This window comes from Schistocerca serialis, chromosome 5, assembly GCF_023864345.2.
Source record: "Schistocerca serialis cubense isolate TAMUIC-IGC-003099 chromosome 5, iqSchSeri2.2, whole genome shotgun sequence".
NCBI classification, from domain to species: Eukaryota; Metazoa; Arthropoda; class Insecta; order Orthoptera; family Acrididae; genus Schistocerca; species Schistocerca serialis.
In genome coordinates, this window is record NC_064642.1 from 31,434,049 (window position 1) to 31,446,317 (window position 12,269).

A 12,269-nucleotide genomic window follows, 5' to 3' on the forward strand; every position below is an offset into this window, starting at 1 on the left:
TGAAGTCATCTGGTTGCATATAACGGGTGCAGGTGAAACCAAGTTAATTGTTGGATGTTTTTATTGCCCACTCAATTCTGCTGTGACAGTTCTAGAGTCATTCAAAGAAAGTTTATGATCAATACCGTGGAAATACCCAGATCATGCAATACTGGTTGGAGGCGAGTTTAACCTGCCACGTATAGACTGGGATGTCTATGGATTCACTGCTGGGGATACAGACAGACAGTCATGTGAAATATTTTTGAATACATTTTCTGAAAATTGTCCTGAGCAGCTAGCTCGGCAGTCAACATGCAATGGAAGTATCTTAGACCTTGTAGTACAAATAGGCCAGATCTTATTGACAATGTCAGTATAGAAACAGGGATTAGTAATCATGATGTCATTACACAAATATGATAACAGATGTTCATAAATCAGTCAAAGAGGCTAGGACAGTGTTTCTGCTAGATAGATCAAATAAGCAGTTATTAATATCTCACTTAGTGAACTGGCATCACTTAGTTCCAGTAGCATAGATGCAGAGGAATTGTGGACAAAGTTTAAGCAGATTGTAAATCGTAGTCTGGAGAGTGATGTGCCTAGTAAGTGGATAAAGGATGGAATAGGTACACCATGGTTTAGTAACAAAATTCAGCGGATGCTGAGAAAACAGAGGCTGTTGCACCCTCGGTTCAAAAGGGAATGCATAAATGACAACAAGCGAAGGTTAGTGGAGATTCTTGAGTCTGTGAAAAGATCTACGTGCAGAGCATACCTTAGCAAACGGTCTGGCAGAGAACCTAAGGAAATTCTGGTCGTATGCAAAATCACTATGCGGGTCTAAGGCTTCTATTCAGTCCCTTGTTGACCAGTCAGTAAGCTGTCCTTGACAGTGAGTGTTCATCAACCACAAGGGTATCATCAGGAGTGCTCCAGGAAAGTGTGATAGAACTGCTGTTGTTCTCCACATACAGAGTTATTCTAAATGATGGACCCATTTTCAAAAATTCTTATGTTTTCAAGTACAACTCCAAAATGAACAAGCTTTATACCAATGAAAAGAGGAAGTTTCAAAGTTTTGGCGGGTAGCGGCCGGTGGGCGGTGATGGTTTCAGAAGTGGCAGTAGGGCCATCATTCCATTTCACTGTCAGTTGTGAATGAGATGGCAACTGTGGAGCACAAGGTTTTCTGTGTTCTTGAGTTTGCAAAAAGTGAGTCACAAATTGCAGTGCAGCAGATATTTTGTACCAAATTTGTTATTCAACCTCCACCCTATGTGAAGGAAACTGTTTACGGCCCGCCTCTACCAACCACACTGAATGATCTGTGGAACTGGATAACTGCTGCCGTGGACTCAGTAACAGCAGATACGCTTTCGCATGTGTGAGACAAGTTTGGTTACCGCATCAGTATTTGGTGTGCAGCCAACAGTGGCCACATTGAACATTTATAACATTTGTCACATTTTTAATTATTAAATAATTATTAAAAACTAATTAATTACAAATTATTAAATTGATATGAAACATTACAAAAAAAGCTTTGAAACTTCCTCTTTTTATTAGTACAAAACTTATTCAATTTGGATTTGTACTTGAATAAATATGAAGTTTTGAAAATGGGTTCATCATCTAGAATAACCCTGTACATAAACGAACTGGCTGACAGGGTGAGCAGCAATCTGTGGTTTTTTTGCTGGTGATGCCATGGTGTATGGTAAGGTGTCAAAGTTGAGTGACTGTAGGAGGATAAAAGACAAAATTTCCAGTTGGTGTGATTGGCAGCTAGCCTTAAATTTGAAAAAAATGTAAGTTAATGCAGATGTGTAGGAAGACCAGACCTATGATGTTTGGATACAGTATTAATAGCGCCCTGCTTAACACAATCAAGTCATTTAAATATCTGGGCATAATGTTGCAAAGTGATATGAGGTGGAAAAAGCATGTGAGAACTGTGGTAGGGAAGGCGAATGTTTGATTTCGATTTATTGGTAGAATTTTAAGAAAGAATGGTTCACCTGTAAAGGAGACTGCCTATAGGATGCTGGTGCAACCTATTCTTGAGTGCTGCTCAATGTTTGGAATCCATACCAGGTCGGATTGAAGGAGAGACTGAAGCAATTCAGAGGCGGGCTGCTAAATTTGTTATCAGTAGGTGTTATAGAGATGCTTCAGGAACTCAAATGGAAATCCCTGGAGGGAAGGCTACATTCTTTTCGAGAAACACTATTGAGAAAATTTAGAGAACTGGCATTTGAAGCTGACTGCTGAACAATTCTACTGCCAGCAACATACATCGCGTGTAAGGACCATGAAGATAAGATACGACAAATTAGGGCTCTTACAGAGGCATACAAACAGTCATTTTTCCCTTGATCTGTTTGTGAGTGGAACAGGAAAGGAAATAAGAAGTAGTGGTACAGGGTACCCACCACCATGCACCGTATGGTGGCTTGTTGAGTATCTATGTAGACGTAGACCTAAAAGTAGTCAGGCAGCATATGGACGAATTAGAAAATAAGTTCTCATTTATGCATCAGCAACAACTGCCACTCTCATAGATCTGTTCAAATCTAGATTTTCACAAAGCTGATAATTTAGCAAAAGTGTGAAGTTAAAGTATGGCTGTGGAATGTCTTGTGTGTACTGAGGGAAGTGATGAGACCAAGATTATTTCTCTGATGGTCCATAATGGAGGATTCACAGATAGATAATACATAACAATATTATGAAAAGGATAGTTGTTACTCACCATATAGCGGAGATGTTGAATCGCAGACAGGTACACCAATTATGCTGTTGTAAAGTGAGTTTTTGGCCAACAAGGCCTTTGACTAACACAAACAAAACAAAACAAAACAAAACAAAACAAAAACACACACACACCTGACCACAGTCTCTGGAAGCTGGAGCCAGTGCTTTCCAACGGTCTTTTTTGTTGTGACTATCTGCAGCTCAGCACCTCTGCTATAAGGTGAGTAGCAACTATCCTCCTCATAACATTATTACATTCCATCCTGGATTTTCCATTGTTTGATAGATAATACATAAATATTTGTATTTTCCTTGGCACCAATTTCATATAACTGCAATGTGGTCTCTCTTATAATTTTTGTAATGAGATTACTGTTATCTCACATTATATATAAGAAAGTGGTAAGAAGAAACAAAAGAAATACTGGGAGGAAGGAATTCTGGATACATGACGGGAATATTTTGAGCAGTTGCTCAATGCTGAAGATCCTGAAAAGTTTTCCCAGAAGGAATAATTGCAGAAGGTGTAGAGGAAGAAGAAATTGAAGTAACTCAAAAGGATGTAGATAGAGCAATTAAGAAACTGAAGGTGGATATGTTAAAGGCAGGAGGTGAAACACTTCAGAAAGAGATGCATAACCTCATAAGTGAAGTACGGAGAAAGGAGGACACCCCAAAAGAGCGGAAGTTGGCTACCATTATCCCACTGCACAAAAAGAACAAGGAAAGGAACTGAAGTAAATATAGAGGTATTTCTCTACCAAGTGTACCATATAAAATGTTATCATTAATAATTCTTGAAATGCTGAAGCCTTTTGTTGAAGACATTGTTGTAGAGGACCTGGCAGGTTTTAAGGCAGGAAGGTAACCATGTATCGAATTTTCACTATGAGGTAAATCTGGGAGAAGTGCTGGGAATTCAACCATCTGTTCCTGGTAAACATTTGTAGGTTTCTCAAAGGCATATGATAGTATACACAGGATAAGCATGTACAGCATCCTATGGGTGCTTGGCATATCAAGGAATGTAATTAATTTGGTGAAGGTGTAAACAGAAGAGACAAAAGGCAATGTGAAATACCAGGGGGAGCTATCCAAGGAATTCAGCGTCAGAACAGGTGTGAGACAAGGTGATGCCATTTCACCATTACTTTTTAATTTGGTCCTGGAGGCAATAATTCAGGAAATGAAAAGGGAAGGTAAAGGGGTGAAACTAAATTGAAGAAAACAGATATTTGGATATGGAGTCACAGGAAAAGGTGGCAGAAACTGTAGAGGACTTAATGAGAATGTCAGTAAGTTGTACTGAGGATAATATTGGAGGAAACTGAAATGATAGAAGTATCCATGGAAGCCCCTAATAATGTCCCTTTAAAGGTTGGAATAAAGAATATAACCAGAGTGGAAATTTTAAATACCTTGCCACCTGGTTCAACAGTCATAGTAACCTGAAACAAGAAATTAATCATCTATCAATCAGTCTAAAACTTATTTCAGTCTGAAGCAGATAATGTCATCAAGAAATCTGTCAGTCAAGATCAGACTTAAAGCCAATAATGCAGTGATAGTACCAGCATTGTTATATGGGACTGAAATGTTAAGCACCACAAAAACGGATGCAGAGAACCTGGTCTCTGAATGGAAAATCTCAAGAAAAACCTTTGGGCCAACCTGTGAAGAGAACACAAGGAGATATAGAGTGAACTGGGAACTGTATGGCCTAATGAAACAATTGGACATTGTGCAGAAAATGAAGGCATGAAGAATAAGGCTGGCAGGGCACATTGCCAGGAGAGCAGAACGTGCCAGGCTAAAGCTGTGCTTATGGAAAAGTCTGATTGTACTCATCCAATTGGAGGATCAAGGGAGCAATGGGAGGATGAACTGCAGAAGGACTTTCAGCAGTTGGGCATCCATGAAACTGGATCCAAAATGCACAAGATTGTCACATATGGAGGAACACTGAGGTCGGCACAAGGTCTTCAAGGTCTGTGATCACTGATAATGTATGTACCTATGTATGTATACATAAAACTGATGAAATCTGTTGGGGCAGGAAAATACTGCTGCATAACTTTGATTTTTCATTTAGTAATTTTTTATTTGCTTGCAATATCAGTTTCTTTGTGGTGCATAGTCTCTACTTCACAAGCAGTAGCTGGCATGATCCCTTTCGCAGTATCTTTCACTGACTAGGCACACTGCCTTAGGGAAACACAGTGATGACCTCGTAAGTTTTTCATTTTATATGTTTCGGCCTCAGGTTACACAAGTAGTGTCACTATCAGTTTCGACTTTTTACCAAGTTGTCATAATCACACTGTAAGTGCCTCTCTTGGCTCCTTCATTTGACTTGTTACTACACACTATGTTACATTCATCTGAGGATAACTTGATAAAATGTCAAAGTCAGTAATAATACCAGTTGTGTGACACGAGACTGAAAAAATTAAATAATTCTAAATTAACAAAAAATTACAAGTTGTCTCGCCTTGCTTTTACATGAACACTTTTCACTTCCTTTCACAGATAAGTTGGTACATTTAATCCACTCTCATTAATGAATATATTTGGGAACCTAAGGGAAAGGTAATTATGATCATGCATTAAATTTATAACTTTGCTTACCATGTTTGCATGTGATTGCTTTGGCCTTGTTTCACTAGAATATTGATAGAGAAACTTGTTTATTTGTGAAGAAGCAAGACGGTCTCTTAATTCCAGTTCATTAATTAAAAGAACCTGGCGGGATGCTTCTGTGGTTGTATCAGGATACACTTCATGTTGAAAACGGACCTAAACAAAAAAACTAATGATAACAAAATTCAATACAGAACACAATAATAAAAAAACAAACATTAAAATATATTATTTGGTGCAAATTCGTCAGCACCATCTGATATTAATCTGTAGAGATAATTCTACTTGCAATGGGATCCACAGCCATAGTAAACTTACTGCAAGAAATTAATCGCATATAATGGCTGGTTTTTTATATCCATTTCATATACTATGGCATTTCAGCTGTGTAGTCATTTTCAAACAAAATATATTTTGGGTTACAGTCATATAATTTCAAGTGTTACGGCATAAAGTCAGCACTGTAAGGCCAGTCGGAAATGACAGAGAAGAGACGGCTGTGAGAAGAGGTCACCCAATCGTACGCTGACCCACTTCCCTCCAGGATGACAATGGGACAGCAGCGGCCCCTAGGTGAAGAGGAAACAAGCGCCGCACCCGAATGGTGGCAGACACTTCGTTAGCCGATGCATTGTAGCCTCTATCATTAGAAATATCTACAGAGCACAGATTTGTGTTTGTATATTCTGAAGAAGGCTGATCATTTTGTACGTCGCCCTTTGCTTGTGACACGGCTATCAAAATTAAGTATTTGTAATTGTGTTGTTTATAATAAAACTCATTAATATGAGTTGTTTGGTTGTTTGTCTAGCAAACTAAGTATGCAGGATTCCTAGACACAACATCATGTGTGGTACTTGGTCAGCTGGGCTTGAGAGCTGTAGCCATGACATCCATTTCAGTACAAACAGAAGAACACAGTGCAGACTCGTGTGAGTTCAGTACTCTCTCAGACAAGTAAATGTCTTAGCTGTGTACTACTGTTTTTACTTAAACAGATATCATGGCTACAGCTCTCAAGCCTAGCCACCCACACTGCACATGAAATTTATGACTGTAACCCAAAACGTGTCTTTAATGTGTTAAACATATTACTTGAAAATAGCTGCACAGATAAAACACTGTAATATATGAATTAAAAATAAAGTGGATATAAAAATAGTCAATGCAAGAAACTAATTTCTTTTAAGATATAAAGGTAATGTTCATGGTAAGTATAACTACTGTCTTCAATTTATTGTTACACAGATATAAACACTAATTTGAAGAATGAACAATAGGAAATTGTGATATTTACAAGTAATGTAAAAAAAATGACACATAACTACATGTGCAAAACACTTTACATTAAATAATAGTCCAAACAAAATACAAATTCAGGGTGTATCAAAAAGAATCATCTGATTTGGCATGTCTATACTTCTGAAACTAATGAACATATACAATGAATTTTGTTTTTTGACGAACGGGAAATTCAAAAAGTCCCCCCCCCCCCCCCCCCAGGTGTTCAACATGTCCCCCTGGAGATACGCGGCATATGTCAATGTGGTATTCAAATTTTTCCCACACTGCAGCGATCATGTCTTGAGTTACAGCTTCCACAGCTGTTGTTATGCGATTTCTCAGTTCATTCATTGTTGTTGGTAATGGAGGCACATAAACAGAGTTTTTTATTAACCCCCATAAGAAATAATCACATACAGTCAGGTCCGGTGACCTTGGAGGCCAGTAATGTAAGGCTGAATCATTTGGTCCAGTGCGAATGATCCATTGTTCGATAATCCTTTGATTTAAAAATTCCTGCACTTCCAGATGCCAGTGTGACAGTGTCCCATCCTGTTGGCAAATGAAGTGATTCTAAACAGTTACAACTGTGGGAAAAGAAAGTTCTGATGCATATCGAGATATGTGCTTCCTGTTTCCCATGAAACTGCACAGAACACATTAAATTCTGAAGAGTCCCACTCTTATTGTACAGGTTCATGTGGTTGTTCTGTACCCCACATTCTCATATTATGGCGGTTCACGTTTCCATTTACATGGAATGTTGCCTCATCACTGAACACTAAGCGTGGAAGAAAACTGTCATCTTCCATCTTGCCAAGAAATAAATTACAGAACTCTACATGCTGTTGTTTGTTGCCTTCAAGAGGAGCCTGCAACCCGCACTGTGTGAAATGTAAATAGCAAAATGCTTTCTGTTGTCTGCAACACCATTTTTACCAGAACTGAAGTGGGCGCACACTGCTGAATTCTGTATGGTTTCATGTGTAAACGTCAACGCAACACATGCCAGACAGACATCGGGGGCATGTTGAGCTGCATGGCAGATGGATTTCTGCAGCCTCCTTGTGAAACTATGGTGGATACATTCAACGTCTGAGTTATACACTTGTAGTCGGCCCGGCGATTTGCCTTTACACAAACAATCTGTTTCTCGGAATTGTTCATGCTATTGTCTAAGGCTCTATACTGTAGGAGGATCCACACCATACCTCGTATGAAAGTCAAACTAAATAGTTATTAGCGACCCGCACTTCGCAAAATGTGAAACACAAGATGTTTTCTGTTGTCCCCAACACCATTTTTACTAGAACTGAAGTGGGTGCACACTGCTGCTACCTAGCAGGAACCATGTAAATCTCAAGAGTTTGCTCTTTCCAACAATACATTATTCACGCATTATCTCAAATAACGTATTAGTTTTGATTTTTTTAAAATCAGATGATTCTTTTTGATTTACCATGTCCAATGAAACTCGTAAGCTACTCAAAAAGTCACAAGAAAGAACAATGCAAAACATATCTGGTGACAAAGGAAAACAAATGCAACCATCACATTCTTCTCCAATTGTTTGGAAGAAAGCCACACAAGTAACAAATTTAAAAAAAATAAAAGGATGGTTTATGTCCAGGAATAATAATTTGAGGTGGCAATAAGCTGATGCATACCCATTATATACGAAAGAGTGCCCTCTATAAAACAGTACAAGGTCAATAGGTAAACTCACACTGCAAAGAACACACTTTTGTTTTTCTGTTGATTTTTTCCTGAATGTAATAACAACATCTTTAAATGACATCATGTATGCTTTTAGCTGTAACTGCTCTGCTGTGATAAATGTGATCACAATGTCATTTAAAGAATTTTTAGAAGCTGTGGGCATGTATCAGATGAAGTCAACAATAAAAAAATCTACTCACCAAGTGACTGACGGCAGAACAAACATTTAAAATAAGGTTATAATTAGGCAAGCTTTCGGAGCCAGTGACTCCTTCTTCAGGTAGAAGGGTTGAAGGGGAAGGGGAAGGAAGATGGGTGAAGGAAAAGGACTGGAGAGGTCTAGGAAAAGGGGTAAAATTTGGGAAAGTCACCCAGAACTGCGAGTCAGGGGAGACTTACTGCACAGGATGAGAAGGAAAGACTGATTGTTGAGGACTGCATCAGACGAGATTTGAAAACCTGATAGCTTAAAGGTGTAACACTGTGTAACATGCAAGACAGAGATTACTGTTTGAACATGATGCATGAGTTAATAAAAGTGAAAAGCTAAGTGCATTGTACGTAACGGAGGTACGAGAGGGGCGGTTAAAATAGATGAGTAAGACAATGAAAGATGTAGAAAACTAAAATGGAGAGAAGAAAAGAGTAGTTACTATGAAGAAGTTCTGAAATGGAAGAAATTAACGTGAATGAAGACTAGGTGGGTGGCAAGAACCAAGGACATGTGGTGCACTAGTTGCCACCAGCGGAGTTATGAGAAACTGGTATCTGGGGGAAGACTCCAGATGGCGTGTGTGGTGAAACAGGCATTGAGGTCATGTTTTTATGTTGCAGAGCATGCTCTGCACCAGGATATTGCATGTTGCCAGTATACACCCTCTGCCTATTCCCATTCCTCCTAATTGATAATTTGGTGGTAGTCACACCAATGTAAAGAGCCGAACAGTGTTTACATTACAGCTGGTATATGACATGTTGTTTTACGGCTGGCTTGCTCCTTGATAGTATATATTTTGCCAGCTGCAGGGCTGCTATAGATGGTGGTAGGAGGGTAAATAGGGATAGTCAGAAGGGTAGGAGCCATAGGACAGGGACGTGGGTGCAGAAGGAGCATAGGGTCTGACAAGAATATTATGGAGACTGGGAGGGGAACAAAAAGCTGTTCTAGGTTTGGTGGGCAAAATTTAAAACAGAATGGTTCTCATTTCAAGGCACAATTTCAGGAAGTCATGGCTCAGTCAAAGTAGCTGTTTAATTCATTCCAGGTCAGGATAATACTGAGTCACCAGAGGTGTGCTCTGAATTTATTTTTTGGAGGGATCAGCAGTACCAGGATTGATCAGTTAGGATGAATGGGCATAGTTAAAGGGTGTATACTGGCAATACACATTATCCTGTTGCACTGCAACATGACAATCATGACCTCAGGGCCTGTTTCACTAGACGCACCATCTGGGTACTTCCCCATACACCTGTTTCTCAGAACTACACAGGTAGCAACTAGTGCTACAACATGTCCTTGGTTCTCGCCACCCACCTGACCTTAATTTATGCTAATTTCTTTTGTCTCAGCATTTCTTCATGGTAACGACTCTTATCTTCACTACATTTTAGTTTTTTACATCTTTCATTTTCTCACTCATTTATCTTATCCCTCCCACCTCTGCTACGTGCAATGCACTTAGCTTTCCACTCTTATTAACTCACGCACGACGTTTAAGCAGTAATTTGTGTCTTGCATCCTACACTGCCTTCCACCTTTAAGCTCTCACGTTTTCAAATCTCATACGATGCAGACCCCAACAGCCAGTCTTTCCTTCTCATCCTGTGCGGTAAGTCTCCCCTGACCCACAGTTCTGGATGACCTTCCCGAAATCTACTCCTTTTGTTAGACCTCTCCAGTCCTTTTCCTTCAGCCCTCTTCCTTCCCCTTCAACCCTTCTGCCTGAAGAAGGAGCCACTGGCTCCAAAAGCTTGTGTAATTGCAGCTGTCTTTTATGTGTGGACTTTTGTGTGTGGACTTTTTTTATCTCTCCCATTAAATTATTTTGTCGAAAATTCGAAGTTACTAATAAGTATTTGAAAGTGTATATTTTGTCTGGAAAATCGAATAAGTGCAATACCTCTGTAAACCCTTTTGGGGTTCAAATAACTCACTGTCAAGATTGGTGCAACACTGCCTGGACTTGACAGTGGCCAAGCATGTGTGATCTGGGCACTTATGAAAGAGAGAGAGAGAGAGAGAGAGAGAGAGAGAGAGAGAGAGAGAGTACTTCTTGAAGAATTTTGTCCAACAGCTGAATAATATACAACAGTCTACTTTTAAATGTACTTCTGTGATCCTAACATCTCTTCTATGTGCTAAGTAATAATCTATCCTAATTCATACTAATTAAAGGTGGTAAGACATACTAAAAATACAGGTAGTCTTATAAGGCACATTCTCCATCATAGTGAGAGAACTTTATTACAATTCATGGAACATGAAAAAGCCAATTAATTAACAGCAAATATTCTGTTTCGGGAACTGCGGAAGAAAATGTACAAGATGTGATCAAAAAGTAATGGGAATTTTTTAATTTTGCAGGCTTTATAAGTCCAATTTTCATTTTTTTCCTATCTTGTTGGTACAAATGTTCCTGGTGTATGTTTGCATTTTTCAGCAGTTTTGAATATTTAGTTTATTGTTGACAGTCAAAAATGTTGTACATGTTTTCAAATGCTTGACAAATTCAACTTTTGAAGGGATGGCTCAAAGAATTTGCATTAAATTTTGCTTGAAAAACGGAATAAATGTAGTACAGTATTCAAAATGTTGACTGTGGCTTTTGGTAAGTCTACTATTAGTACAACAACAGTTTATGAGTGGTATAAACATTTAAAATTGGGTTGAGAAGACATTGAAGACCATGACCACCCTGGATGCCCTAGCACATCAATTACTGATGCAAATGTGGAAGAAGTAAAGAAAATGGTTCTGGAAAACCACTGAATCACAATCAGAGAGGTTTTTGATGATGCTGGCAGATCCTTCGGCTCATTCCAAGCAATTTTTTCAGTTGTTTTGGGCATGAAGAAACTAGCAGAAAAGTTTGTTCTGAAATTGTTGAATTTCAATCACAAATTATGTCATGTAGACATCGTGAATGAAGCCAACAATGATCCAGAACTTCTAAAGAAGGTTATGACAGGTGACGAAACATGGGTATGCAGGTATCACATCAAAATACAGTCTCAACTGTCCCAACAGAAAATGCCTGAAGAGCCGAGAGAGAGAGAGAGAGAGAGAGAGAGTGAGAGAGAGAGAGAGAGAGAGGGAGAGAGATTGATAGCATAGACAGACAGATAGATATATAGAGAGAGTGGGAGGGGGGGAGGCAGAAGGGCAAGTTTGATCACACATCAATGACTGTTTGTGACTTCTTGGCAAAAAACGAAATCATTATGTTCCCTCAGCCATCATATTCGCCGGACATGGCCACCTGTCACTCCTTTCTATTCTCAAGGCTGAAGAGAACCGTAACAGGATGTCATTTTGCCACCACTGATAAAACAAAAACAGTAGCTCAACATCATATTGAAAAGAAAGTTCCACAAGTGCTTCCAAAATCGCACAAAGCACTGAGGGGGACTACTTTGAAGGGGACAGAGTTGATAGTGATGAACTGAGCAAATGCAAATGTGTGAATCTATTCTAAATTTTGGTGATGTCAAATGTCATCACTTCCTATTTTCACTCTTATTTTCTGCTTGATAATGACTGCATGGGTAATGGCAGTAAATATGTAATGTATACAGTCCCCTTTCTTAAATGCACACTGTTTTCAACAAAACAGCATGACAATTATCGTTAATTTTAATGTTAATCACCATGGTGCCCCTGAAGC

The 12,269-nt window shown here is 39.0% G+C and overlaps 1 protein-coding gene across 1 annotated transcript in view; it reads right to left on the reverse strand.

Annotated features, from left to right (window-relative positions):
- LOC126482334 (autophagy-related protein 2 homolog A) overlaps positions 1-12,269 on the reverse strand; it is a 485,244-nt gene that overhangs the window by 144,234 nt on the left and 328,741 nt on the right. The window contains exon 29 of the mRNA XM_050106397.1: positions 5,368-5,535. Coding sequence (XP_049962354.1) covers positions 5,368-5,535 — 168 coding nt within the window. The remainder of the gene's footprint in view (positions 1-5,367; positions 5,536-12,269) is intronic.